General features: G+C 40.7%; 1 protein-coding gene across 1 annotated transcript in view; it reads left to right on the top strand.

Moving 5' to 3' along the window:
• The window catches only part of Adamts12 (ADAM metallopeptidase with thrombospondin type 1 motif 12), a 304796-nt gene that overhangs the window by 86062 nt on the left and 191816 nt on the right, over positions 1–26918 (top strand). The window contains exon 3 of the mRNA XM_052160107.1: positions 1808–1958. Within this exon, the coding sequence (XP_052016067.1) occupies positions 1808–1958 (151 nt within the window). The remainder of the gene's footprint in view (positions 1–1807; positions 1959–26918) is intronic.

The raw sequence follows: 26918 nt of genomic DNA, 5'->3' as shown, positions 1-26918 counted from the left end.
TGCCTTATCTTGTTCAGCTACCAGCACAAGGTACAACCTTGGCCACCTCTGGAACACAGCTTCTTCATGCTCTCAGAAAACATTTCCCAGGAGATTTCACCTCAGTTATGATGTTCTCTTCATCACCATTACTTTCTTAGCTTCATCTAACCAGCATCAATTGTCCCAGTAGCCCCTTCTACTCTTGGCGCTAAAGCCCAAGCCACACGGCCCTGCAAGTTCATCTGCTTGTTAGGACTGGAACACGGCCCCATGGTTCTATTTCATCATCACCAGCTTTATGCTTCCAATGGTTTCCTTCACTGCCTAAGCTTGGCTGTTCTCATTCTGTAGATTGACCTTGTACTCAAATACTACATGCTTCTCTCTCCTGGGTGTGATTAAAGTGTGAACCACTATGCCTAGACATAAGCTTTTCTTTCCCTTTTCACAAAAGAGCTTTATAAATTCTGCATTGTAGTTCATTTCACACATAGTCAAGTTGACAACCAAGAATAGCCATCACAGGTACTTAGAAAGACACACAAATTGAGAAGAGCCTCCCATGTCTCCTGTTTGCCCGGACTGGTCAGCTAGTCTTGTCGGTAGAGCTGAGTAGCATTGGGCTGAGATAAACAGAGAGAGGAACTTGGAAGTCTTTCCCAGTCTCCTTCAAGTACCAAATGTCCGGGTTTATATTGGAGAAATACTATTTGATCACAAGCCATCTTGATTCTGTGAATTCTGTGAAATGACACAGCCAGAAGTCTGGAAAGAGCCTAATGCTATGCAACACTCTGAATTCCATCGTCTCTAAAAGTCCTATATAGATGCATTCATCTGCCATTCACAGTAACATGTAATTATCCCTGTGTTTTAGATGAGATCTGAGAAATTGAGCAAGTCATTTACCCAAGATCAGAAGTGAGGAGCCACTTGGGTTTGACCCCATTTCATTCCAGAGTCTGGTGTTCTTGAATAGTTGGCTTGATAAAAAAAACTCCAAACAGGTCACCTGGAGTGAGCTCTTTGTCTCATGCATAATGGGATTGGAAACTTGAATGTTTCTTTTGTATCCCAGATGACATCAAACTCATAATTGTTCTGCATATGCCTTCAGAGTGCTAAGTATAACTGATATGTATCACCATGCCTGGCTGGCTAGGACTTTGCTAAGCACCTCAAATGGATACTTGGAAGTTTTCCATAGAGAACAAAAGAGTAGAAAGAAATATACATTCATATCAACCCCTTGGATTGAATTCCTCATGGACCAGCATTCTCAGATATAGGACTGATTCACATAGCCATGAATAAGAATGCTCTCTTTGCCTGTAAAATGATAAAGAACTAGTCAATGGATCAGACAGTCTTATGTTTCTTTCCTGAATGAGGCACTGAACGTATGGCCATATTATCACACAGAGACAAATGTTCTATTATCAGTGGGTTGAGGGCATAGGCAGGCACTCGATGGGGACAAGCAGAAGCAAGGCCTCTATTTGTGATTTGTAAATGCCCAGCAGTGGTGCTAAGGAGGATCCAGCAACCTGAACAACTACATATGACATTTTGGGTCTGTGTGAACATGTGGATATATTTACGAGCATCTCAAAGGCATCTATAACCAATCATCTTATACTTATGATTACAAAGACATCCATGAGCCATTGGTTTCCCAACATGGGTGTTGGGAAACCAATGGCAGAGTTTGAGAGTGCTGTTTCTGGTATTTCCAGAGATTACCAAGGTCTATGTAATGTTTCACTCTCATATTCTTCTTTGCAGACTTGATTCATATAAACCCTCTCATTGAATATGTTTACAGACTGGATTTTTCCATCTACCACATGGAGACTTTTTCATTGAGCCTGTTAAAAAGCATCCACTGACCGAGGAAGGGCACCACCCTCATGTCGTATACAAGAGGCAGAGCTCCAGAGCTCCGGAGACAAAGGAACCCACCTGCGGATTAAAGGGTATTGTGACTTCAACATCTTCCTAGATACGTTTTCTGTCTTGATTTTATTTTTAAGCATGACCACTTTGGTCAGGTCTGATAGGTTTGACTGTATGCATGATAATCATGAATTCAAAGTCAGCCTGAGCAACACAGCCCTGTCTTGCATTAAAGAAACAAAAACAGAAAAATCCTCCTCAGACTATCCCAGAAATAAGCAACTTTAAGAACTAATGCTTTTTAAACATTGACAATATGATATTACATGGGTGTTAGTGAAAACTATTAACAAATAGCTGGCAGATAATCAGACCTGTATATGGAAGGCAGATTCAAATGTTTGATAATGATGTGCGAAGAGAAACCGAAAAGCTTATCAACACATTATTAGATGACGAACTCAGGGATGCTTCTGGCTACACTGTGCTGGGTCTGATGTTGGCTGAGCCATGTTCTATGCTCCCTGTTCATTTACCCTACCTGCTCCTGTCACCCTGGTCCCTGCCATCCTGCCCCCTACCCTATCCTCAATGCTTCCCTTCTCCCTGTGCCCCGTCCTTCTGTTCCCCTGTTTCCCTGCCCTCCTGCCCCATACCCCCTGTTCTGGGTATGGTCTGAGTTGCTCCATTCCTCCCTGCCCTGGATAGTTAGGATCTTGGAGGAGTTAGGAGAATGGAAAACCATTGTCAAAGTATACTGCATAAACCATTTTAATGAAAAAGAATGCATTTATCCATCCCTTTAAAAAAATGCCTTTCACAGATAAACTAATGCCAGTCATTTCCTGCAACTTCACATTTTCTCTAATGTGTAGAAAATACTAACTATGAATAAGGGCTACCCCAAATTGGAACATTTTCTCAAATATTATATTGTCCACTTCTTCAGAGGAAAAACTAACAACGCTACAAAGAAAAAAGGAACAAAAGAACTAGTATTATTTTTTTTTCTTAAATATCTGGAAGCCTCAAAGGGGGAGATAAATGATGGAGCTAAAGCAGGGATTCCTGGGCAGAGCCACTGAGGACTGCAGCTTTGTAGTCAGTGCATGGAAGGATGAGGGGCTTCTGAGCATGCCGCGTGGAAACATCCCTAGGACTTCTTTCTATAGTCAGAGTAGGGAATGTAAGCAACAGGAAACTTCTAAATATGGAATGGTTTATGTGCATAAAATCAAACGGCTGCTTCAGTTCCTTAACCCTAGTAAGTGATTGCAGCTGGGCTCTGCCTTACATAATTTACTGTGTAAATCTTGTAGCGAGCACAACAAGAAAGGAATACACCAATCGTGTGGCTGATTGGATTGCTGAAAGTGTCAATCCACATAATCTTGATGTGAAATTTAAGATGCTATTTGTCGCAAATCCAATCACCTGGTAATCACACTATTCCTATTATGTGTTGCATGTATGGATTTATAACTTTAAAATTGAGTCTAAGCTCTAGGTTATCAGCATAACTAAGAGAATTACTAGGGCAATAGGTGAATTTGTCTGGATGGTTCTTTTTTAAAAAAAAATCATTTATTTACACTCCAGATTTTATTCTCCCCACCCTTTCCACCCTCCAACTGTTCCATATCCCATACCTCCTCCCCATCCCCTGTCTCCAAGAAGGTGTCCCAACCACCCATCCTACCTTACCAGACTGCTAAACTCCCTGGAGCCTCCAGTCTCTTGAGGATTAGGTGCATCTTCTCTTAATGAACCCAGATGCGGCAGTCCTCTGCTGTAGCTGTGTATGTGTTAGGGGCCTTATATCAGTTGCTGTATGCTGCCTGGTTGGTGATCCAGTATCTGAGAGATCTCAGAGGTCTAGGTTAATTGAGACTCCTGGTGCTCCTACAGGGTCGCCCTCCTCCTCAGCTTCTTCCAGCCTTTCCCTAATTCAACCACAGGGGTCAGCAGCTTCTGGCCAACGGTTGGGTATAAATATCTGCATCTGACTAAATAGCTGCCTTTTGGGTCTTCTGGAGGGCAGTCATGCTAGGTCCATTTTTATGAGCATTCTATAGCCTCAGTAATAGTGTCAGGCCTTGGGACCTCCCTTTGAGCTGGATCCCACTTTGGGCCTGTTGCTGGACCTTCTTTTCCTCAAGCTCCTTTCCATTTCCATCCCTGTAGTTCTTTCAGACAGGAACAATTATGGGTCAGAGTTGTGACTGTGGAATGCACGCTCCTCCCTCATTTGATGCCCTGTCTTCCTGCTGGAGGTGGGCTCTATAAGTTCCCTCTCCCCACTGTAGGGCATTTCATCTAAGTTTCCTCCCTTTGAGTCCTGAGAGTCGCTTACCTTCCAGGTCTCTGGTGCATTCTCGAGGGTCCCCCCAACCTCCTACCTCCTGAGGTTGCCTGGATGGTTCTTAACTAGTACAATAAGTGCATTTGTCTGGAGAGTTGTTTAGAAAATGAGTGAAAACTATCCTTCACCCACCTACCTTGAATACTTGAACTCCCTGTTGAGAAGTGGGCTAAATACAAATGCACTGAGGGGCTGGAGAGACGGCTCAGTAGGTAAGGGCAGCTCATGTAGAGTACGCATATTCAACCCAAAGCACTCACATGGCAGCTTAAAACTGTCCATAAGTCCAGTGCCAGGGAACCTTGTACCCTCTTCTGGCCTCTACATATAATATACATACATGCATGCATTCACATACATACTTTCATATATAACAAATATCCATACATAATAAAATAAATGAACCTTTTAAACAGTGAGCTGATTATAGCAAATGTTTAGTCATGCAGGCAAAAGGAAAGATAGGAAAACAGTGAGATTTACAAATATCACAGTCACTATTATATCACAGACAATAATACAATTATGAAACATGTCAAATTATACTGAAAGAAAGCTTAAGACTTAAGGTCTTCCTAGAAACACCATGTGAATGAGTTAAAACTATCCCTCACCTACCCCCCTTGAATATGTGAACTCCCTGTTGAGAAGTGACCTTAAGTAAGGTAAGTTCTTACTTAAGTCCTCCCTCAATAACTCCCTTCTGAGAATGATCTTCCTATTGTGAACTTCTCTAAGGATCTCTAAGAGTCTGTAAAGGACACCTTTTTTTTCCTGCTTTTGGGTTCCTCGCAGTGTCAGGATCGATCAGCTGTGCTCGCAGGGACTTTGACAGTGTCCAGTGAAGCCTCTTCAAATGAGGCGGCGGCAGCTGTGGCTCAGAGAAGGGAGATGGTTTTCATCGAATTGGTTAGTATCGGAGCACAGCCAGGTTCACAAGCCACAGTTTTCTCATTCCCCAGGCTTTGGGCTATGTCAGGACTTAACTTTAAGCTTTCTTTCAGTATTAATCTTCGTTCACCAGCCATTCCTGGAAGCCGTATTAGGATACACACAGACTCTTTCCACCAGGTGTGTTAGGTGTGAACTAAGCAGATGACAATAGCTGCAGGGTTGTCTGTGGCGGGAAGTCACCCTGGCAGATAAAGCCAGAGTCTGATTTCACTCGTCAGGGTTTCGGGCTGGAAACGCCTAAGCTTTTTTCTGGCATGCAAGCTTGTTTTCAAATGCATGCAATTATCCCACACATGTCTGCTGGGTATCTCCTTTATGCCAGATGTTTTCCTGGGCTCCGTGGATACTGATGTGAATAGTATACAGCTCCTGGTATAAAGCCGGAAGCTTGGATAAAGGGTATGAGTAAGGAGGGGTCCAGTCCTGGCCTTACCTCCATTACCTATGGTAAGATCATGAAGAGATGTGCAATATGAGGGCTCATAATGGGTTTTTGTTACTCTACATCATGGTTATGCCAGAACAGTGAGCTATGGTTCATTTAATGTTTTCTGTAGCAGGGTATTCCATTTTGTAAGCCTTCTATACTCAATCCAGTCTTGAGTGTTTGCACACTGCTTACAGGGTGTGTGTGTGTGTGTGTGTGTGTGTGTGTGTATTATGTTGCATAGACCACTCTTGTTTATGTTTCCTAGTGTAGGTTGATAGGAATTTCACCACACCTGTAGATGTTCTGAGTTTATTCTCCTACTAAGTGGAATAAAATCAATAATACGTACAATATATAGGTCTAAGATTCCACCGGATGATGCGTAATTGTATTCCAAAGTTGATGCTCAAGGGTGCTCGTGAGATAGTCTCTTGTCCTGTATCCTGTCAAATTTGTGGTATTCTCTCTATTGGATTGTGTCAGTCTGCTGGATAGGAAGTGCTTTATGTTAAAGTTACAAACATGTTTATGTATATACATGTATGTATATCGTACACACACACACATACACACACACACACACACACACACACAATCTAGGTTCTCAACCTATGGGGCATCTTGAATGTCTTCTTCCGTGTCCTAAGAGCCATTACCCAGCTGGCCATGTATTTCTGTCTTTTTATGTGGTCTCTAATCTGACTTACTACCTATGCAGCCTTCAACCTGCCTCATTTCTCCAGAGTAGAAAAGTAGGGAGCAACAGACTCCCCAGATTAGCTGCTAATGCCGAGCTTCAGTCAGGATTTGCCCAGAGGAAACAAAGCCATCAGGAAATGTATATTGAGTTATTTGTTGCAAAAAAAAAAAAAAGACTTGATCCACAGTAGGCATGAGTCTTATAAATGGCCAGGCTATAACTGAACAAGCCAGCAGAAAGATCAGGTGGGACAGCTGTGCCCAGGCTGAAGCAGCTGACTCCATGTAGGATGTCTCCTCAGAGAAGCGGTGGCTCTATTTATAAGGCCCTTTAACTAGTTGAAGCAGATCAGTGGATTACTGAGGATCAGTGCCTTTGCTTAGAGCTAACTGATTATGAATCTTAGTCATGCCTGCAAATGCCTTCAAAGGAACACGGAGAATAATGGCTGATTACAGGGATGGGGGCAGTGCCTCGCTGCGGTGACATAAAAGACGATCACGATGCTGTATCTTTTGTGTTTATCTCTGAACTTTTTCATAAATTGATATTTTTTTATTGTTCTCTACTCTTGGTATCTGGAAATTACCACTGTTTTTGTGCTTTAATGTCGTGACATGCTTAATGGTGGGGAGGGGTTTCAGAATATCCAGCTTACCTTACTGCAAGACATAGAAGTGTCAGGTAGCAATTTGAAAGGTTTTATGTTCTTTTCAAAATGATTTGTACAGACACTATTAAATATTAACTAACAAGTTATAACCAGTGAATATTAGCAATAGCTAACTGTGTTATTTAGCATATTGGATCACTAATTGATAAATCAGAGCAAAGTTTTAAAGTTTTGAGTGTTTACATATTGTTCTGAGTTAATGGATACACAGGGAGTTGAAGACTCTTTATTCCGTGTTGAGTCTAAATGTTCTCATTGAGCCTCATAAATAGTTTACCTTGCATGAATGTTTTTACCCATTCTCCCTGATGCTTGTCTTAGATTTCTTGAGGGAGAATCCTCCTGTTTCTGCAGGTTCCATCCATTAGGAATCGATCCACAGCAGCTCATGTTTTATTAAGGCATCACAGATGAAGGAGGGCTGCTTTAAGTGTTACTTTTATTTATTTATTTGGTTATTTTAAGTCTGTTCAACAGCAGATGTGTGTGCATACATGCATGTGATCTGCTTTAAGAACTAGTAATTGGGAAAGTACTTGGGGTCTTTACTAATAAAAGGAATGAGGAGGCTGAGAACCATTTAATTCATGAGTGCCTAATAATAAGATGATTCATTTTACTTTATAATAAGCAGATTAAATGGTCACTCTGGTGGTTTTGTTTGGATAATAAATTCCTTAGCTAAGACTTTGGGAACTCAAGAGCCAGAGTTGTTCCAGGCTGATGACATATTGATTTCTGAAGTACAAGCGTTCTTCATTAACTAGATCCCGCAGTGATATTTCTCTCTTTACGTTTCCTCGGTGCTGATCAGTCCATTGTCTTATTCCTCCTCCATTACATCTGTCAGGGTTTCTGGGATCCATGCAGGAAACAGCTTCTGGAGGGAGCACTCCTACTCTGCTCGTTGCCTCCACGATGCTCTATTCTGGAGAGGCACTGTCAGAGAGGCTGGGACTGTATTAAAGGGATGGTTTTGAAAAGACTGGGAGCACAGAGGGATGCAGTCTGGGTTGGAAGGAGTCTCTCATGCTCAGTGTAACAAAGACCATTTTGCCTAATGGATAGTCCTTTGAAAGGCTGAGCCAAATCAATTCTGAAGAAACATACCCAAAAGCTGAGCTATCTGAGCAGTCTAGCACTTACCCATCTGTGAAGAGAAATGAATCAGTGCCTCTTATATTTGCAGCCAGTTGTTTACTTATAAACAAATAAGTAAAGATTTACTTGGTTCTGTTCCAGAATTGTCAAAGAGGAAGAGAAGGCAAGATGGAGCAGAGCAGCCCACACCATGTGGCCAGAAAGCATGACAAGGAATACAGGAAGGAGTCGGGACAAGATAATAGTCCTCATGGACATAGCCATAGGGATCATGAACCACCCCACTTCCTGCCTATCTCTACCTCCCAACATCACAGCACGGATCTATCTGGGAATCAATCATTAGGCCCGAGCCTCTGTCATCTCTGAAATATGCCTTCATAGTCACACCTAGAAGTATGCTCTTCTGTTGAGAGGTATTCTCAGTGCAATCAGTTTGACAGTTATGTTTGGCTCCCACATAGAATCTGGTATTTCTACATTACTCAAGTTTGCTCAGTCATGAGGCCACCAGTAACCCTACTTGGAAAACCATATTATTCTAAACAAATGAACAAACAAACTAAATAGCTCAACTTCTAGCTTGAAAACAGTGTCCAATGGCCTTGGCGTGGTTTCCCTTCTAGAACCCACATGCTGGCTTAGCTGACACACATTCTTACCTAGTCCTATTATTTTTTACTACCTAATAGGTTTCTAAGCCACTCACCTTCTCCAGACCCTTAGAGTGTGCTTCAACTTCTGCTGACTCTTTTAGATACTACCTCAGCCTCCTAACTGGTTATTTGGTCTTGACTTCTCTCACTGGGTGCCAGTTTCTAAAACATGAATCAGATCAGCTTGCCATTTCCAAAGAGGCCTTTCCACATGTCTGGAACAGCAGCATTCTGAAATGCTTTAGGAGGTGCATCTCAACGCTGCCCTGTTTGTCTGTCTGGGTTCGTCTCTTTTGTTATGTTGAACTTACTTTCCTTATTCAAAACCACCAAGCCTCTGCTTGTCTTCTGTCTTTGCACTTAAGAGTTCCTCTGACTGGGCCTGCTTCTTTGGTTTACTTGTATCTATCCATTAGAAAGGCTTATCCACAGTAGATGACTCAACACCAGGACCCTGTGCCCTCCACATGCTCACTCCATCATCTGATGAGTCTGCTTGTCTGCTTCTGTGTACAGTAAGCTCACTGGGTCAGGAATCACATTTGCTAATTCCCACACATGTTCCAAAGATCTAGCAGAATCCTTGTCTGGGAAGAGAACTGAAAGTATTGACCTTAAGCATTTAACTTCCAGATTCTCTACACACACATTTTTCTCTTTGTGAAACTGATAGAATTCTAAAAAAAAAAAAAAAAAAAAAAAAAAAAAGCCTACACTTTCTTGAAGAAATTGGTCCATGCTATTTAACTTTCTTTTCTGAGATGAAGCCTCTTATTGTCTGCCTTAGTCACTGAATACACTAGACTAGTCAGCCACTGATTTACCTGTCTCTGCCTCTCCAGTGTTGACAGTATAAATGTAAGCCACCATGCCTCGCTTAGTTTATATGGGTTTGGGAGCAGGGATTCAGCTCTCTCCTCTTGAAACACAAGCACTTTACCAATTGAACAATCCCAGAGACATTATGATTTTTATTTTGTCAAGGAACAGTCAACCTGTGGAGGGAGAGTCAGGTGGATGGATGATCAGATCAGAGATAAAAATGAGTAACTGCATGTACTTATACCTCGTATGAGACATTCAAGCTGCTGTACTGAATGAAGTCCTGGGCCAGGAAGACGTATGGAAAGGGAACCTTAAGAGCAGCTTCTAGGACAGAGGAGCAGATGTGTGTGTGGGGGTTGAACTGGACTAGGCCAGAGCCTTGGCAGATCAACTAGAAGCAATGTCCTGGTGGCACAGCTATTGATCACAGCAGTCCTATAAAATAGTGATGACCTCTGAACCTAGACTATGCATAGCTGTCAGGTTCCTGCAGGCCATAGGACAGAGTTGCATCCAGAGCATTGTAATCAACATCTTGGCATGCTTCTAGTCCCATTGATGAACTGTCCCCATGATTTCCCTTCCCCCACCATGGATTGCCAAGGAGGACTGCTCCTGGTCCTACTTCAGCTTCTCCTGTGTTCTGGACATCTATCTCCCTCCTCTCAGATTACCCTTCTCTTCCTTCTTTGCCACCCTAGTGTTCATCTTGCACTGGATCCTTTGTCTGCTTGCCAAAGTCCTTCCTGTAGATGCCTATATACTTTTAGGCTACTCAAGTGCCTTCTCAAAATCACCCAATCAGAGAAGCCTTCCTTGATCACTGCCCAAGATACCTTTGCCTCCACCCCTTGGTGGACCCTTTATACTGTTTAGTATTTCTAGTGATTTCCCACTGCTCTTTGCTCCTGGGGCCTTCCAATGTCCAGAATTTAGTTTTGTGAGGGAGAATACTTCTTTGCTTTTTGTTCTCTACAATGTTATCAGTTATGGGGCAAAGCCTGCTATCCCAAGCACCTGGTAAATGCTAGACAAGTGAGTAAATATTGAATAAATCATACTTTATCAGTGATTATGCCTCTGAGCTTGTATTTAATTTCCATATTGAGAAATAGCATTGCATAGAATGTGGCCTTCTATTTGATGATTGTTTTTTTGATACATGTTTGCTCAACCAGATATATCTGTGTTGTGCAGTGAGAGACAACAGGTGTGAATAGACAGAGGTCCTGCCTGAGCTGGGGCCAAACGTTCCAAGACCACTATGAGTCCCCAAGTCAAAGCAAAACTGGTCTCTTGGCAGCAATTAATGTCAACTGGTGCTTGTCCCATGGCCTGATTAATGACAGTATTTGAGAAAACAAGAATTTCCACCCCCACAGTGTCCTGTTCTGTGGAGCAGCTGGAAATCTCATAAATCACCATGAAGCTGTTTCTTCAGAGGGAGGAAAGTTTACTTGTTAGTTTTGAAGTAAAATATTTAAGAGAATTATCAATGTGCTTTATGCTCTAAGGTTTCTATACAAAAACAAAGGAATGGATTCTTTGGGGACTTTCTGAACCAATCTGCTAAAGTTTAGAAAGTTCTAAAATATTTTTACTTTGTTTTTATGTCATTGCTCGACTTTTCTTCAAGAGATGTTAATTTATCTAGGAACAAAATCCCTGAGCACGTGCAGTTGGACCCTTCCCGCATAGACTTAGTGATGATTAAGAACGAATGGAGAAAACATTATAAAAACCAAACATAAACATCATAACATGCTATGAGTGTGTATCGGAAGGGGTCCAATATACCCAATAACCCATAAAGCCAATGGGGTCATTTCCTGACATAGACCGAATAAAAGAGAAAACTGGTTCTGAGGAAGTCATTTTGCATAAGATCACATCTGCAGCATTTTTCAGTATTTGGAGAATCATTCTTTTTATGGACCAAATAATAGGTTGTTATACACCTAGACTGTCAGCTCACCATGTCTGCCTTCTGCTATGCCCTGCTTTCCCAAGTCAGACTCTCAAGCACTCTCTATGTGGCCCTTTTGCCCTGATCCTGGTAACACTCTAGGACAATGATCAGGCCTCACCAACGAGGCAGTCTGTGTTGTATCATTGCACTTCTAGGGTCAAAGGGCACATGTGTAGGGAGGGTTAAGGTTGAACACATGTTCTTCTGTGTCTCAGAACAGAGCATGGCAGACATTTCCACACACCCCAGGCTGGGATATAGCAGGTAATTAGGTACATCTCTCTCCTGTATTCTGTCAGGGTATGTTCCGGAGCAGAATAAGAATTTCTCTGAGGGCTGTCCCTCTGTTGGCTTGCAGTGGTAGCTCACTGCAGGAAGGTTGATTGGCTTCCCTGGCCAGGCCTTGTGTTTTATTTTGCACTGTGTTTTGAGTACTGTATGTTGGTCCTCCCCCCAGAATACTTTACTTACAAAAACCTAAGTATATTTAATGCACATTAATGATATGCTTGAGATTGCTATGTAATTAACCGTACATAGAAAGTGATTCTTATTATTTATTTAGAACTAGCTAGACAGTCCTTTAAAACAGACAACAGTCCAGATTACTTTACATAGATAGATGATTTTCAAAAATGTCAAAAATCCACAAAATGTGACATTTTCTATTATTTATTATTTTGTTGTTGAGACATATCTAGTTCTAAGTAAAGTATCTTGTAAGTACCCTAGCAATTAACTGAGTCAAGATTTTGCTTTCTGGCCCAAAACTCACAGCTGTAATAATCTCAGATCAGTTTGTAATAGCATTATAGAAAGATTGCGTCTAAGCCTTGAACTTTTAAAATTTTTGTATCAATAGAAGAAATTTATATCAATGGAAACCTTGATTATGTATCAAAATAAATTTTGTACTAAAATAAGAAATTATGACTTCAACTTAGTAACTATTATTGTAAAGATTTTTACCAAATGAGACTATGACTATATAATCAACTTTAGCTATTTCCTCTATGTTCAAATTATGACTATTTCTAAATTCCCCAGAAAGACAAATAACCACATCCAGACCCCCAAGTCTAGGGAACTGGAGTGACAACTCTTCATAAGTACTTCTAGCTGAATATGGACATTGAGATATTTGAAGTGGGGGGAAGGGTAGGGAAAATGGGGGAGTTGGTTGGCCTTAAGAAGGCGACACCAAGGATTGTTTTAATCTCTGATGTCTGTGTCTTGACTGGATCTGGCAGAAAGTCCAAGAGATCAGGAGTTCAAGTAGGTCAGTTTCATATGTCTGATGACGATGACCATGACGACAATGAGGAGACTCACCAAGGTTGTATATGTTGTAATATATAAATCTCAAAACAAAATTTTAGTATTATCAAGATATTTGTGTAGACTGTATTAGTGTGTGTAGGGTGTTCAGACTAGTTAGGATGAAGTTTTTGTTTTAATTATGTCTTTATTTGTGACATGAGAAGGATGGCACAAAGAAATTTTGTGTTTGTTTGACTTATCTGAATCTATTTTTAGGCAGTCCCTTTTTATCATATCTGATCGAGATAACTTTGCAAAACATATCACATCCTAGCACATCACATCAGTGGCTCTAGGAGGCAAAGGTGGCTTGCTCAACTGTGATGATTCAGGATTTTATGGAAAGCCTTTTCACTGTTTTGAATGCATCCCATGTTGAAAGCCTCATGTGGTATCCCAGTTGACACAGGAATTCTTTGTTTGATCTAACAGGCCAGAGAGAGAGAGAAGAGAGAGAGAGAGAGAGAGAGAGAGAGAGAGAGAGAGAGAGAGAGAGAGAGAGAATGAGAGAGAGAGAGAGAGAGAGAGAATGAGAGAGAGAGAGAGAGAGAGAGAGAGAGAGAGAGAGAGAGAGAGAGAGAGAGAGAGTCCAAATCCCTAAAACAGAAAGCTTTCCCTGACTGGAGGAGTGCTAAGACTAATGCAAATGTCAACCTGCAGTAGCTGTCAGCCCTGGCCTGCAGCTGTTGAAGAGTCCGTGCTGCTGAACTGAGAAGGAACAGGAGCAGAGCTTGTTGTCAATGGGTCACCTCCTGCCCACTCCATCCACTGCTACCAGATCCTCTAGAACCGTGACACTTGCTTTTCCTAATTGGGTCTGCAACCCGTTTACATCCCCAGGATCCGCTTCATGCTTCTTCTGCCAGGTAAACACCATGACATAAAAACTGATCACCTAGATGTTTCCTTGATATTAAATAGTATGCAGTGGACAGGCAGGGGTTTGGTGAATATATCTGGAATCCAGGGCAGGGAAAATGACAGGATACTCAAGAGGTGAGAACCAAAAATTCTCTTCTTAGCTCTCTAAAGTGAGCTCCCATGTATACCAGGCATCAAAATCCCTTTTAAGTCGCATGCTTGTATCCTGGAGACTAGCTCAAGTGGAAAGCCACTATCAGCCTTGGAAAGAAGAGAGGCTAGAGTTTCCCCCAGCTCCTGGGCTCAAGAGGTTTTAATCTTTAAATTATAATACCAAAAAGATCAAAGGGGAGTTCTGTTAAAGACAGAGCAGGGTTGTTCTTTTTTCTCTCTCATGATTCAGGGTCTGAGAATGTTACTAAGAAGTAGCAGACCAGGGTTTGCATCTTCCAAAGCGGGCAGGGCTGTTTCCAACATGTACATGACCTCATCCTACACAGTTTTCACTAGCACTGAGATTGAGATGCGTCTTCTGGGATGCTTTCTCCAGCACTGGAGGACCTCAAGCTGTATGAGTGTAGCTGAGTTCATGGGCAGCTTGATGTCAAGGCTCAGAGGTGAAAACAAAGAGCTTTGAAGTCACACTAGCTGGACGATCTTGGAACTAGACAACCTTCATACTCCTATTTCTCCCTATAGTGATTTCTCCTATCTATTCTGTGGCTAATAAACTGTCTACAGTTCTAGCATAGATAGACAAGGTGAGATAGATAGACTCAATGAAGGCCTTGGCCTCCCAGTTCCTGGGTTGTTGTTCCTAATTCTAGTACCCTATGTAATCCAACAGGCTTCTTGTGCCTACCTGGCAATCTCCTTTTTTGGTGAGAGTCATAGGAAGCTGTTTGTTGTTCTATCCATCCCAGCCAATAGAGTTTAGCTGAGAATGTTGTTTTCCTTGCACTTGCAGAAACATGAGTTTTATTTCAGCAACCTACTAGAGGCATCACTGTGGATATTCTGAAATGCAGATATGTAAGCAAAATGACTTTTAGATTTTTTGTGGTGAATCTACACATATACACAAAACACATACATGTATATCTCCTGTTTTATATATATATACATTAGAGATAGATCAGAAGATTTACAGTCTTGATCTTGTTAAAGATTGAATATTCATAATGCTGTACATGCTAACTCCAGAATCTATTCTGTCTTGCAAACCAGAAACTATACCCAGTGAACAACTTCCTCCTCTCTCCTTCCCCAACCCTGGCAACCACCCTTTTCTAATGGCAAGAATTTAAAAGCACATATAGACCTTAAGGCTTTGCATATGCCACTGAAGGCTTAAGCCAGAGTAGAATGGTTAATATTTCAGAGTCTCTTGCAGGACAATCCAGGAAAGGCATGTTTTTCTGATTTTCTTTCTTCTGCTGCAGCTGTTTCCTCGTATCAGACCCACATTTGTGCGGGACTACAAAGTGCTAAGAAGAAGGACCGTTTGAGTTTGCCCTAGCAAAGAGATTGTCTTGTTTGCAGTTGTTCCCTTGGTTTCTTTGCTCCCAGAGGGACGCATAGCTGGTTATGGGCCTGATTTTTGCATCTGCTGGAACATTACATAGAAGTCTTTTCTAGTGAAAAATGCTCAACACATCTTACAGAATAATGTAGAAACGTGAAGATGCCAATAGGCATGTAAGAGTTCTTGGAGGTCACTGACAGCTAAATAACTCCAGGAATGTGGGCAGAGGCACTGAGAATTATGCTGCTGCTTTCCAGCAGATCCCTTCAAAGAGGCTTGTGTGAGCAATGTTCTCTGGAATAGAATAAGACAGGAAATTATCTGCAATGGCTGGTAGTATGGATCTTGGGCTCCTCACTGGAAAACCCCAGCAGTGGTGAGCATCACTGTGAGAACACCTTCCTCACATCTCTTATTTTGTAAGCATCCTGCAGAGTTGACATTTGGGCTATATGCTAAGAAGTGCATGCTTCAAGTCCAAAATACATTAATTTGACTATCCTAATTTTTGACATGGCTATTTTTTTTAAAAAATCCACAAGAATTAATTCTTAAAATAATACTAAATAAAGAGCTTTCATTTTATATTTTTACTTTTGAGTTTAAATTTTAAAATAATATTTTCGTATTTTGAAAGTTTCAGGAATGTATATAATTTATGAAATACATACATGTATGCTGGTACAATGGTATGCGAAGATCACCCCCGTGCCATTTGACTTTCTTAGTCCTCCAACATGGCTTCCTCCCAGCTTCATATTCTTTTTTATTCTTAATAACCCAGAGTCCAGTCAATGCTGCTTATATATATTTAGTGTGTCTGTGTTGGGTGTGGGGCTCAATCTCAAAGGAAAGAGATCCCCAGTCTCTTACTAATCATCTGCTGGCAGTCAAAGTCAGCTAGAGGAGATGCCTCAAGGCTCTCCTGACTCATACTGGAATTTTGTTCAAACAAGCCACAACTGCTGTGAATTTATATGTGCAGTGATCATTCTATGCCCAGAAGACAGAATTCTGTTCCCCTCCCCATTCTTTGGCTCTTAATTCTTTCCACCTCCTCTTCCATGATGTTTCCTGAACCTTAGATTGGGAGAACTTGATATAGAAGACCCACTTACAGGTAAGCATCAGAATCATGTATTTTTTTATTCGATATATTTATTATTTACATTTCAAATGATTTCCCCTTTTCTGGTCCCCCATTCCCAGAAAGTCACATAAGCCCTCTTCCCTCCCCCTGTTCTCCCATACACCCCTTCCCACTTCCCTGTTCTGGTTTTGCCCTATACTGCTACACTGAGTCTTTCCAGAACCAGAGGCCACTCCTCCTTTCCTCTTGTACCTCATTTGATGTGTGGATTATGTTTTGGGTACTCCAATTTTCTAGGCTAATATCCACTTATTAGTGAGTGCATACCATGATTGATCTTTTGAGACTGGGTTACCTCACTTAATATGATGTTCTCCAGCTCCATCCATTTGTCTAAGAATTTCATGAAATCATTGTTTCTAATGACTGAATACTACTCCATTGTGTATATATACCACATTTTTTGCATCCATTCTTTTGTTGAGGGATACTTCTGCTATTATAAAAATAGGGCTGCTATGAACATAGTGGAGCACGTATCCTTATTACATGCTGGGGAATCCTCTGGGTATATGCCCAGGAGTGGTATATCAGGATCCTCTGGAAGTGACATGCCCCGTTTTCTGAGGAACTGCCAGACTGATTTCCAGAGCAGTTGTACCAATTTGCAACCCCACCAACAGTGGAGGAGTGTTCCTCTTTCTCCACATCCTCGCCAACACCTGCTGTCTCCTGAATTTTTAATCTTAGCCATTCTGACTGCTGTAAAGTGAAATCTCAGGATTGTTTTGATTTGCATTTTCCTAATGACTAATGAAGTTGAGCATTTTTTAAGATGTTTCTCTGCCATCCGAAGTTCATAAGGTGAAAATTCTTTGTTTAACTCTGTACCCCATTTTTAATAGGGTTGTTTGGCTTTCTGGAGTCTAACTTCTTGAGTTCTTTGTATATATTGGATATTAGCCCTCTATCTGATGTAGGGTTGGTGAAGATCTTTTCCCAATTTGTTGGTTGCCGATTTGTCCTTTTGATGGTGTCCTTTGCTTTACAGAAACTTTGTAATTTTATGAGGTCCCATTTGTCAATTCTTGATCTTAGAGCATATGCTATTGTTCAGGAACTTTCCCCCTGTACAGATGTCCTCAAGGGTCTTCCCCAGTTTCTTTTCTATTAGCTTCAGAGTGTCTGGCTTTATGTGGAGGTTCTTGATCCATTTGGAGTTGAGCTTAGTAGTACAAAGAGACAAGGATGGATCAATTCTCATTCTTCTGCATGCTGACCTCCAGTTGAACCAGCACCATTTGTTGAAAAGGCTTCTTTTTTCCATTGGATGTTTTCAGCCCCTTTGTCGAGGATCAAGTGGCCATAGGTGTGTGGGTTCATTTCTGGATCTTCAATCCTGTTCTATTGATCCGCCTGTCTGTCACTGTGCCAATACCATGCAGTTTTTAACACTATTGCTCTGTAGTACTGCTTGAGGTCAGGGATACTGATTCCCCCAGAATTTCTTTTGTTGTTGAGAATAGTTTTAGCTATCCTGGATTTTTTGTTATTCCAGATGAATTTGAGAATTGCTCTTTCTAACTCTATAAAGAACTGAGTTGGGATTTTGATGGATATTGCATTGAATCTGTATATTGCTTTTGGCAAAATGGCCATTTTAACTATATTAATCCTGCTGATCCATGAGCATGGGAGATTTTTCCATTTTTTGAGGTCTTCTTCCATTTCCTTCTTCAGAGTCTTGAAGTTCCTGTCATACAGATCTTTCACATAAACATGTATAGTAGGATCTTTTGGAAGTGACATGCCCAGTTTTCTGAGGAACCGCCAGACAGATTTCCGGAGTGGTTGTACCAATTTGCAACCCCACCAGCAGTGGAGGAGTGTTCCTCTTTCTCCACATCCTTGCCAACACCTGCAGTCTCCTGAGATTTTAATCTTAGCCATTCTTACTGGTGTAAGGTGAAATCTCAGGATTGTTTTGATTTGCATTTCCCTGATGACTAATGAAGTTGAACATTTTTAAAGATGTTTCTCCGCCATCTGAAGTTCTTCAGGTGAGAATTCTTTGTTTAACTCTGTACCCCATTTGTAAAGAGAAAAGGTGTTATTTGGTTTTCTGGGGTCTAACTTCTTGAGTTCTTTGTATATATTGGATATTAGCCCTCTATCTGATGTAGGGTTGGTGAAGATCTTTTCCCAATTTTATTGGTTGTCGATTTGTCCTTTTGATGGTGTCCTTTGCTTTACAGAAACTTTGTAATTTTATGAGGTCCCATTAGTCAACTCTTGATCTTAGAGCATACGCTATTGTTGTTCTGTTCAGGAACTCCCCCCCCCAGATGTTCTTAAGGGTCTTCCCCAGTTTCTTTTCAATTAGCTTCTGAGTGTCTGGCCCTTCAGAGTATGTGGAAGCCCTTGATCCTTTTGGAGTTGAGCTTAGTACAAGTAGACAATGCTGGATCAATTCGCATTCTTCTGCATGCTGACCTCCAGTTGAACCAGCACTATTTGTGGAAAAGGCTTCTTTTTTCCATTGGATGTTTTCAGCCCCTTTGTCGAGGATCAAGTGGCCATAGGTGTGTGGGTTCATTTCTGGATATTCAATCCTGTTCCATTGATCTGCCTGCCTGTCATTGTACCAATACCATGCAGTTTTTAACACTATTGCTCTGTAGTATTGCTTGAGGTCAGGGATACTGATTCCCCCAGAATTTCTTTTGTTGTTGAGAATAGTTTTAGCTATCCTGGGTTTTTGTTATTCCAGATGAATTTGATAATTGCTATTTCTAACTCTATGAAGAATTGAGTTGGAATTTTCATGGGTATTGCATTGAATCTGTATATTGCTTTTGGCAAAATGGCCATTTTACCTATATTAATCCTGCCGATCCATGAGCATGGGAGGTTTTTCCATTTTTTGAGGTCTTCTTCTAATTTCCTTCTTCAGAGTCTTGAAGTTCTTGTCATACAGATCTTTCACATGTTTGGTAAGAGTCACCCCCTAGGTACTTTATACTGTTTGTGGCTATTGTGAAGGGTGTCATTTCCCTAATTTCTTTTTCAGCCTGCTTATCCTTTGAGTATAGGAAGGCTACTGATTTGCTTGAGTTGATTTTATAACCTGCCACTTTGCTGAAGTTGTTTATCAGCTGTAGGAGTTCTCTAGTGGAGTTTCTTGGGTCACTTAGGTAGACTATCATACCATCTGCAAATAAGGATAGTTTGACTCCTTCCTTTCCAATTTGTATCCCTTTGACCTCCTTATGTTGTCTAATTGCCCAAGCTAGTACCTCAAGTACAATATTGAAAAAAATAAGGAGAAACGGGCAGCCCTGTCTAGTCCCTGATTTTAGTGGGATTGCTTCAAGTTTCTCTCCATTTAGTTTGATGCTGGCTACCGGTTTGCTGTATATTGCTTTTAGTATGTTTAGATATGGGCTTTGAATTCCTGTTCTTTCCAAGACTTTAAGCGTGAAAGGATGCTGAATTTTGTTGAATGCCTTTTCAGCATCCAATGAAATGACCATGTGGTTTTTTTCTTTCAGTTTGTTTATGTAGTGGATTGCATTGATGGATTTCAGTATATTGAACCAACCCTGCATACCTGGGAAAAAGCCTATTTGACCATGGTGGATGATCGCTCTTATGTGTTCTTGGATTCGGTTGGCAAGAATTTTATTGAGTATTTTTTGCATTGATGTTCATAAGGGAAATTGGTCTGAAGTTCTCTTTCTTTGTTGGATCTTTGTGTGGTTTTGGTATCAGAGTAATTTTGGCTTCATAGAAGGAGTTGGGTAGTGTTCCTTCTGTTTCTATTTTGTGGAATAGTTTGAAGAGTATTGGTGTTAGGTCTTCTTTGAAGGTCTGATAGAATTCTGCACTGAAGCCATATGGTCTTGTGCTTTTTTTGGTTGGAAGACTTTCTATGACCCCTTCTATTCCTTTAGGGGTTATGGGACTGTTTAGATGATCTATTTGGTCCTGATTTAATTTTAGTATTTGGTATCTGTCAAGGAAATTGTCCATTTCCTCCATATTCTCCAGTTGTGTTGAATGTAGGCTTTTGTAGTAGGATCTGATGATTTTTTTAATTTCCTCAGTTTCTCTTGCTATATCCCCCTTTTCATTTCTAATTTTGTTAATTTGGATACTTTCTCTGTTCCGTTTGGTCAGTCTGGCTAAGGGTTTATCTATCTTGTTGATTTTCTCAAAGAACCAGCTCCTGGACTCGTCGATTCTTTGTATGGTTCTCTTTGTTTCCACTTGATTGATTTCAGCCCTGAGATTGATGATTTCCTGTCTTCTTTTCTTCCTGGGTGAATTAGCTTCTTTTTTTTTCCAGAGCTTTCACGTTTGCCATTAAGCTGCTAGTGTATGTTCTCTCCCATTTCTTTTTAGAGGAATTCAGGGCTATTAGTTTTCCTCTTAGCAGTGCTTTCATTGTGTCCCAAAGATTTGGGTATGTTGTGCCTTCATTTTCATTAAATTCTAAAAAGTCTCTGATTTCTTTCTTTATTTCTTCTTTGGCCAAGATGTCATTGAGTAGAGTATTGTTCAGCCTCCATGTGTATGTGGGCTTTCTGTTGTTTTTGTTGCTATTGAAGACCACTCTTATTCTATAGTGATCTGATAGGAGGCATGGGATTTGTTCAGTCTTCTTATATTTGTTGAGGTCTGTCTTGTGACCCATTATATGGTCAGTTTTGGAGAATGTACCATGAGGTGCTGAGAAAAAGGTATATCCTTTTGCTTTAGGGTGAAATGTTCTATAAATATCAGTCAAATCCAATTAGTCCAAAGCTTCAATTAGTTTTACTGTGTCCCTGCTTAGTTTCTGTTTTCCTGATTGGTCCATTGAGGAGAGTGAAGTGTTGAAGTCACCTACAATTATTGTGTTAGGTGTAATGTGTGCTTTGAGCTTTAGTAAAGTTTCTTTTACGAATGAGGGTGCCCTTGCATTTGGAGCATAGATGTTCAGAATTGAAAGTTCTTGTTGGTGAATTTTTCCTTTGACCAGCAAGAAGTGTCTTTCTGTGTCTCTTTTGATGACTTTAGGTTGAATGTCAATTTTATCTGATATTAGAATGGCTACTCCGGCTCGTTTCCTGAGACCATTGGCTTGCAAAATTGTCTTCCAGCCTTTTATTCTGAGGTAGTTTTTGTCTTTGACACTGAGGTGTGTTTCCTGTATGCAGCAAAATGTAGGGTCCTTTTTCCTTATCCAGTCTGTTAGTCTATGTCTTTTTATTGAGGATTTGAGTTCATTGTTGTTAAGAGATATTAAGGAATAGTGATTATTACTTCCTATCATTTTGATTTTATTTTTATATTTGAGTGGTTATCTTCTTTTGGGTTTGATGAGAGAAGGTTACTATCTTGCTTTTTCCAGGGTGTAGTTTCCCTCCTTGTATTGGAGTTTTCCTCCTATTATTCTTTGTAGAGCTGGGTTTGTGGGAAGATATTGTGTAAATTTGGTATTGCCATGGAATATCTTGCTTTCTCCATCTATGGTGATTGAGAGTTTTGCTGAGTATAATAGTCTTGGCTGACATTTGTGTTCTCTTAGAGTCTGCATGAGATCTGCCCAGGATCTTATAGCTTTCATGGTCTCTGGTGAGAAGTCTGGTATGATTCTGATAGGTCTTCCTTTATATGTTACTTGGCCTTTTTCTCTTGCTGCCTTTAATATTCTTTCTTTGTTTAGTACATTTGCGTTTTTGATTATTATGTGACGGGATGTATTTCTGCTCAGGTCCAGTCTGTTTGGAGTTCTGTAGGCTTCTTGTATATTCTTGGGCATCTCTCTCTTTAAGAGAGTTAAGTTTTCTTCCATAATTTTGTTGAAGATATTTGCTGGCCCTTTCAGTTGTAACTCTTCACTCTCATCTATACCTATAATCCTTAGGTTTGGTCTTCTCATTGTGTCCTGGATTTCCTGGATGTTCTGGGATACAAGCTTTTTGCATTTTACATTTTCTTTGACTGTTGAGTCAATGGTTTTTATGGTATTTTCGGCATCTGAGATTCTTTCTTCCATTTCTTGTATTCTGTTGTTGATATTTGCATTAATGGCCCCTGATTTCGTCCCAAGGTTTTCTATCTCCAAAGTTGTCCCTTTTTTAGTTGTTTCTACTTCTGTTTTTAGATCCAGGATGGTTTTGCTCAGATCCTTCATTTGTTTGTTTGTGTTTTCCTTTAATTCTTTAAGAGATTTTTGTTTTTCCTCTTTCATGACTTCTGCCATTTGACTCACTTTCTCCTGCATTTCTTTAAGTTTTTTTTTGTTTTTTGTTTTTTGTTTTTTGTTTTTGTTTTTGTTTTTGTTTTTGTTTTTGGTTTTGGTTTTTTTTTTTTTTTTTTTTTTTTTTTTGCGTTTCTTCTTTATTGGCTTCTATCTCTTGAGTGTTATTCTCCTAAATTTCTTTAAGTTATTTTTTTGTTTCCATTATATGGGTTTCTAGCTTATTCATGTTCCCCTGTATTTCTTTAAGAGATTCATTTATGTGTTTTTTGTGTTCTTCTAGCAGCATCATGACCAGTGATTTTAAATCCAAATCTTGTTTTTCTGGTGTGTTGGCATATCCAGGACTTGCTGATGTTGGAGAGTTTGGTTCAGATGATGCCATTTTGCCTAGATTTCTGTTAGTAGCATTTCTACGTTTGCCCTTTGCCATCTTATTATCTCTGGCGTTAGTTGGTTTTGTCTCTGGCTGATGTTTGAACCTCCTGTGAGACTGTAGGGCTATTTCTGCAACACTGGATGGCTGGGTTTCCCCTATCATAGATTGCTGATGTGCTGTCCCCTCCTCTTGGGTGCCCTTGGAGCCCTAGTGTGCCTTGCCCCAGATTGTCTCTGTGAACCAGGTGGTGCCCGTTTGCTCCTTCAGGGAGTGCATTCTATGCAGATTTTTCTATTATAAATATCTGTATTAACCATTACCCACTTTTAAAATATTACAGAAACTTTTATTGGGTTACAAGATGTTGTTTCACTATGGCTTTTTTTTTATGCATCTTTAGATTTGCTTGATCATCTCTCCCCACCTTCTCACATCCTGTGTCCCTTCATTCCACCTCTCCCACCACTTAAGCCTCTCTACCCCTAAACTTCCCCTCTCCATTGCCATATTACCTGTGTGTGCTCTCTTTTCTACCTCATTCTCTTCAATGAATGTGTATGAGGAAGGAACTCTAGTAGAACATGGATTCTTTGGGTTATGTGCCCCGGAATGCTATAGCTAGGTTGTATAATAGCTCTTTTTCTAATTTTTAAGAAATATCAATATTAATTTTTGTAATAGCTGTACCAGTCTATATTTCTATCAACATGGATGAGCATTCCTCTTCCCCCACATCCACACAAACATCTGTTATCATTTGAATTCTTTATGATAGTCATTTTGACTAATATAAGATGGAATCTAAAAGTAGTTCTGTTTTCTCTTTTCCTGGTGGTTAATAATGTTGATCACTTTAAAAAATAGTGTTGTCATTGTATTTTCTTTTCAGCAATATTTTTATTTTAATTAAGCTATAATTGCATGACTTCCTGCTTTTCCTCTCCTCCGTCCAGTTCATCCATGTCCCCTCCCTCCACTCTCTCCCATTTCCCCAACTTCCTCTCAAACTGATGACCTATTTTTCTTGTGTAGTTGTTCTTTTAAGAACTCTCTGTTCATATCTGTAAGCCAGATTTTCTTGATGTATTTGTCTTTTTTAAAGGGTTGCTCTTTATGAATTTAAGAATCTAAATAATAATCTCCTACTCATGCATAGTTTTCAAAGATTTTCTCCCATGCTGTGGACTGCCTTTACACTCAACTAACTATTTAATTTGGCGTCCAGATGCTTTTTGGTTTTATGACAACCCATTTGTCAGGTGTTGATTGTGCTACTTTAAGATTTGTCTCCATTCATGATGAAAATGGCTATGGATGTGTCATAGTTTGCCTCTATTAGGTTGAAGTATATTCCCTTGAATTCTACTCATGCTAGGACTTTTATCATGAAGGGGTGTTGTTTTTTTGTCAAAGGTCTTTCCTGCATCTACTGAGATGATCATGCGATTTCTATCTTTATTGCTATAATTTGTTTCATTGATATATTTGCATCTGTTGAGTCATTTATACATCTGTGAGATAAAGTCAACTTGCATGGTGATGGGCCTTTTTGCAATGCATCTGTATTCAGTTCACTAGTAACTTGTTGAGAGATTTTGCACCTGTGTTCATCGGATATTGGTCTACTGTTCTCTTTTTCTGTAGTATTTTCTTCTGGCTTTGGGATTTGAGTGATGCTGGCTTTGTAGAAGGAGTTTGAGCTAAACCAATCATTTTTAACATTCCTGCCTGGGGAGATGAAGCAAAGCATCAGTTTCCAACATCATCAACCCATATAGAACATGTAAAATTCGTAGTGGCAAGGATGGCCCTGGATTGTTGCAGTACAGAGTATGCTGTAGAAGAGACTCCCTGTCCCTGGCACCAACTCTAGCACTCCTGTTATATTCCATCACCTGTACTTGACACTGGATGAGCTCCCTAATATCAGGGAGTTAAGATTGTTAGGTAAGTCTGTCTCTCAGGGGAATGGAAAATGGACTTTGGGTTGGAACTATTTGGAACCAAGGCTGTAAATATCTAGAGCCTGAATCAAGAGTCTGCTGAATTCTGTGTGGTTCTTGTTTTCTTTGCCTGCCATTCTGTATGGAGAACTCTCAGCTACCTCTCCAGCACCATGTCTGCCATGTGCTAGCATGCTTTCCATTAGGAATAATCATGGACTGAACCTCTGACTCTGTGAGTTAGCCCCAAGTAAATGTTCATAGTAGCCTTATTTACAATAGACAGAAGCTGGAAAGAACCCAGATGAAAGAACATACAGAAAATGTGGTACATTTACACAATGGAATACTACTCAGCTATTAAATTCATGAAATTCATAGGCAAATTGAATGGAACTAGAAAATATTATCCTGAGTGAAGTAACCCAATCACAAAATAACACACATGGTATGCACTAACTGATAAGTAGATATTAGCCCAAAAGCTCAGAATACCTAAGATAGGATTCACAGACCACATGAAGTTCAAGAAGAAGGAAGACCAAAGTGTGGATACTTAGATCCTTCTTAGAAAGGGGAACAAAATATTCATGGTAGGAAATATGGAGACAAAATGTGGAACAGAGACTGAAGGAAAGGCTGCCCCACCTGGGGATCCATCCTATATACATTTATCAAACCCAGACACTATTAGGGATGCTAACAAGTACTTGCTGACAGAAGCCTGATATAGCTATATCCTGAAAGGATCTGCCAGAGCCTGATGAATACAGAGGCAGATGTTCACAACCAACCATTGGACTGAGCACAGGGTCCCCAATGGAGGAGTTGGAGAAAGGACTGAAGGAGTTGTAGGGCTTTGCAACCCATAGGAAGAACAACAATATCAACCAACCAGAACCTCCCAGAGCTCCCAAGGACTAAACCACTAAAGAGTACACATGGAGAGATCCATGTCTCCAGCTGCACATGTAACAGGGGATGCCCTTGTTGGGCATCAGTGGGAGAAGAGGCTCTTGATCCTGTGAACGCTCCATGCCCCAGTGTAGGGAAATCCCAGGGTGGGGTGGCAGGAGTGTGTGTAGGGGAGTGAACAGTCTCATAAGAGTAGGGGGCATGGGGATTGGATAGGGGGCTTCCAGGGGGAGGGGTACTGGGAAAGAGGATAACATTTGAAATGTAAACAAAGAAAATATCCAATAAAAGTTTTCTCATGGGTTTGAGTTTTTATACAGGATTCAAAGTGCCACACATGTTTTAGTGCAGTAAATCAAATATGCAGGAAATGTTAAGGGTCTTTAAACATTTAAAATTTGTGACTATTATTCAAAAACTCAGGTAGCTGGGTTACAACAGAGAGAGGCTGATCATTTCCTAGGTTGGCTAGCATCTGGCTAACACGGCTGCTCTGCACTGCGTGGGCTTCTGTCTTTAGTTGATATGATTCCCAAGAGTGGCTCTGCAGAGCGGTGTCTTCTCCCTTGACCCAGACGAACAGCCTTTGTTCCAAAGCACTGGTGGTGGCAGAGGGATGGCTCTTTCTCATGAAGCACTGAGAGGGTTTGGTTCTCCGATCGCTAACAACAGAGAACATGTCCTGTGAATACAGGCAGGACAGAAAGGAGGGCGACCACAGCCTCTGCTAGTGGTGGGCCTCAGCTTATTGGAGTCTCCTTCTCTATCTGCTCAGTTCCCTTTGGGATCTAAGAACAGTGTGGTGCATGTGTCTCTGTGTCTGTACTTCTGTGTGGTATGTGGGGTGTGTGTGTATGTGTGTGTCTGTCTGTCTTTCTGTCTTTCTGTCTGTATGTGTGTCCTTCTATCTGTGTCTGTTTTGATAGCTAGGCTTTAGTATCCTGGATCTGGGCTTGAATCCTGAGTGTAAATCATCAGCTCTGTTACCTCAGGTGAACACATGGCCTTGGCTCAGTGCTTTTATATGAAAGGGAGGAGATGGGGATGTTCAGTACAAGCCAACCCCAATTATTCATGCTCAGAGCTTCTG

The sequence above is a fragment of the Apodemus sylvaticus genome, chromosome 16 (assembly GCF_947179515.1).
Source record: "Apodemus sylvaticus chromosome 16, mApoSyl1.1, whole genome shotgun sequence".
Classification (NCBI taxonomy): Eukaryota; Metazoa; Chordata; class Mammalia; order Rodentia; family Muridae; genus Apodemus; species Apodemus sylvaticus.
Note: the sequence above shows the minus strand (reverse complement) of the source record. Positions and strands in the feature narration are given on the sequence as shown.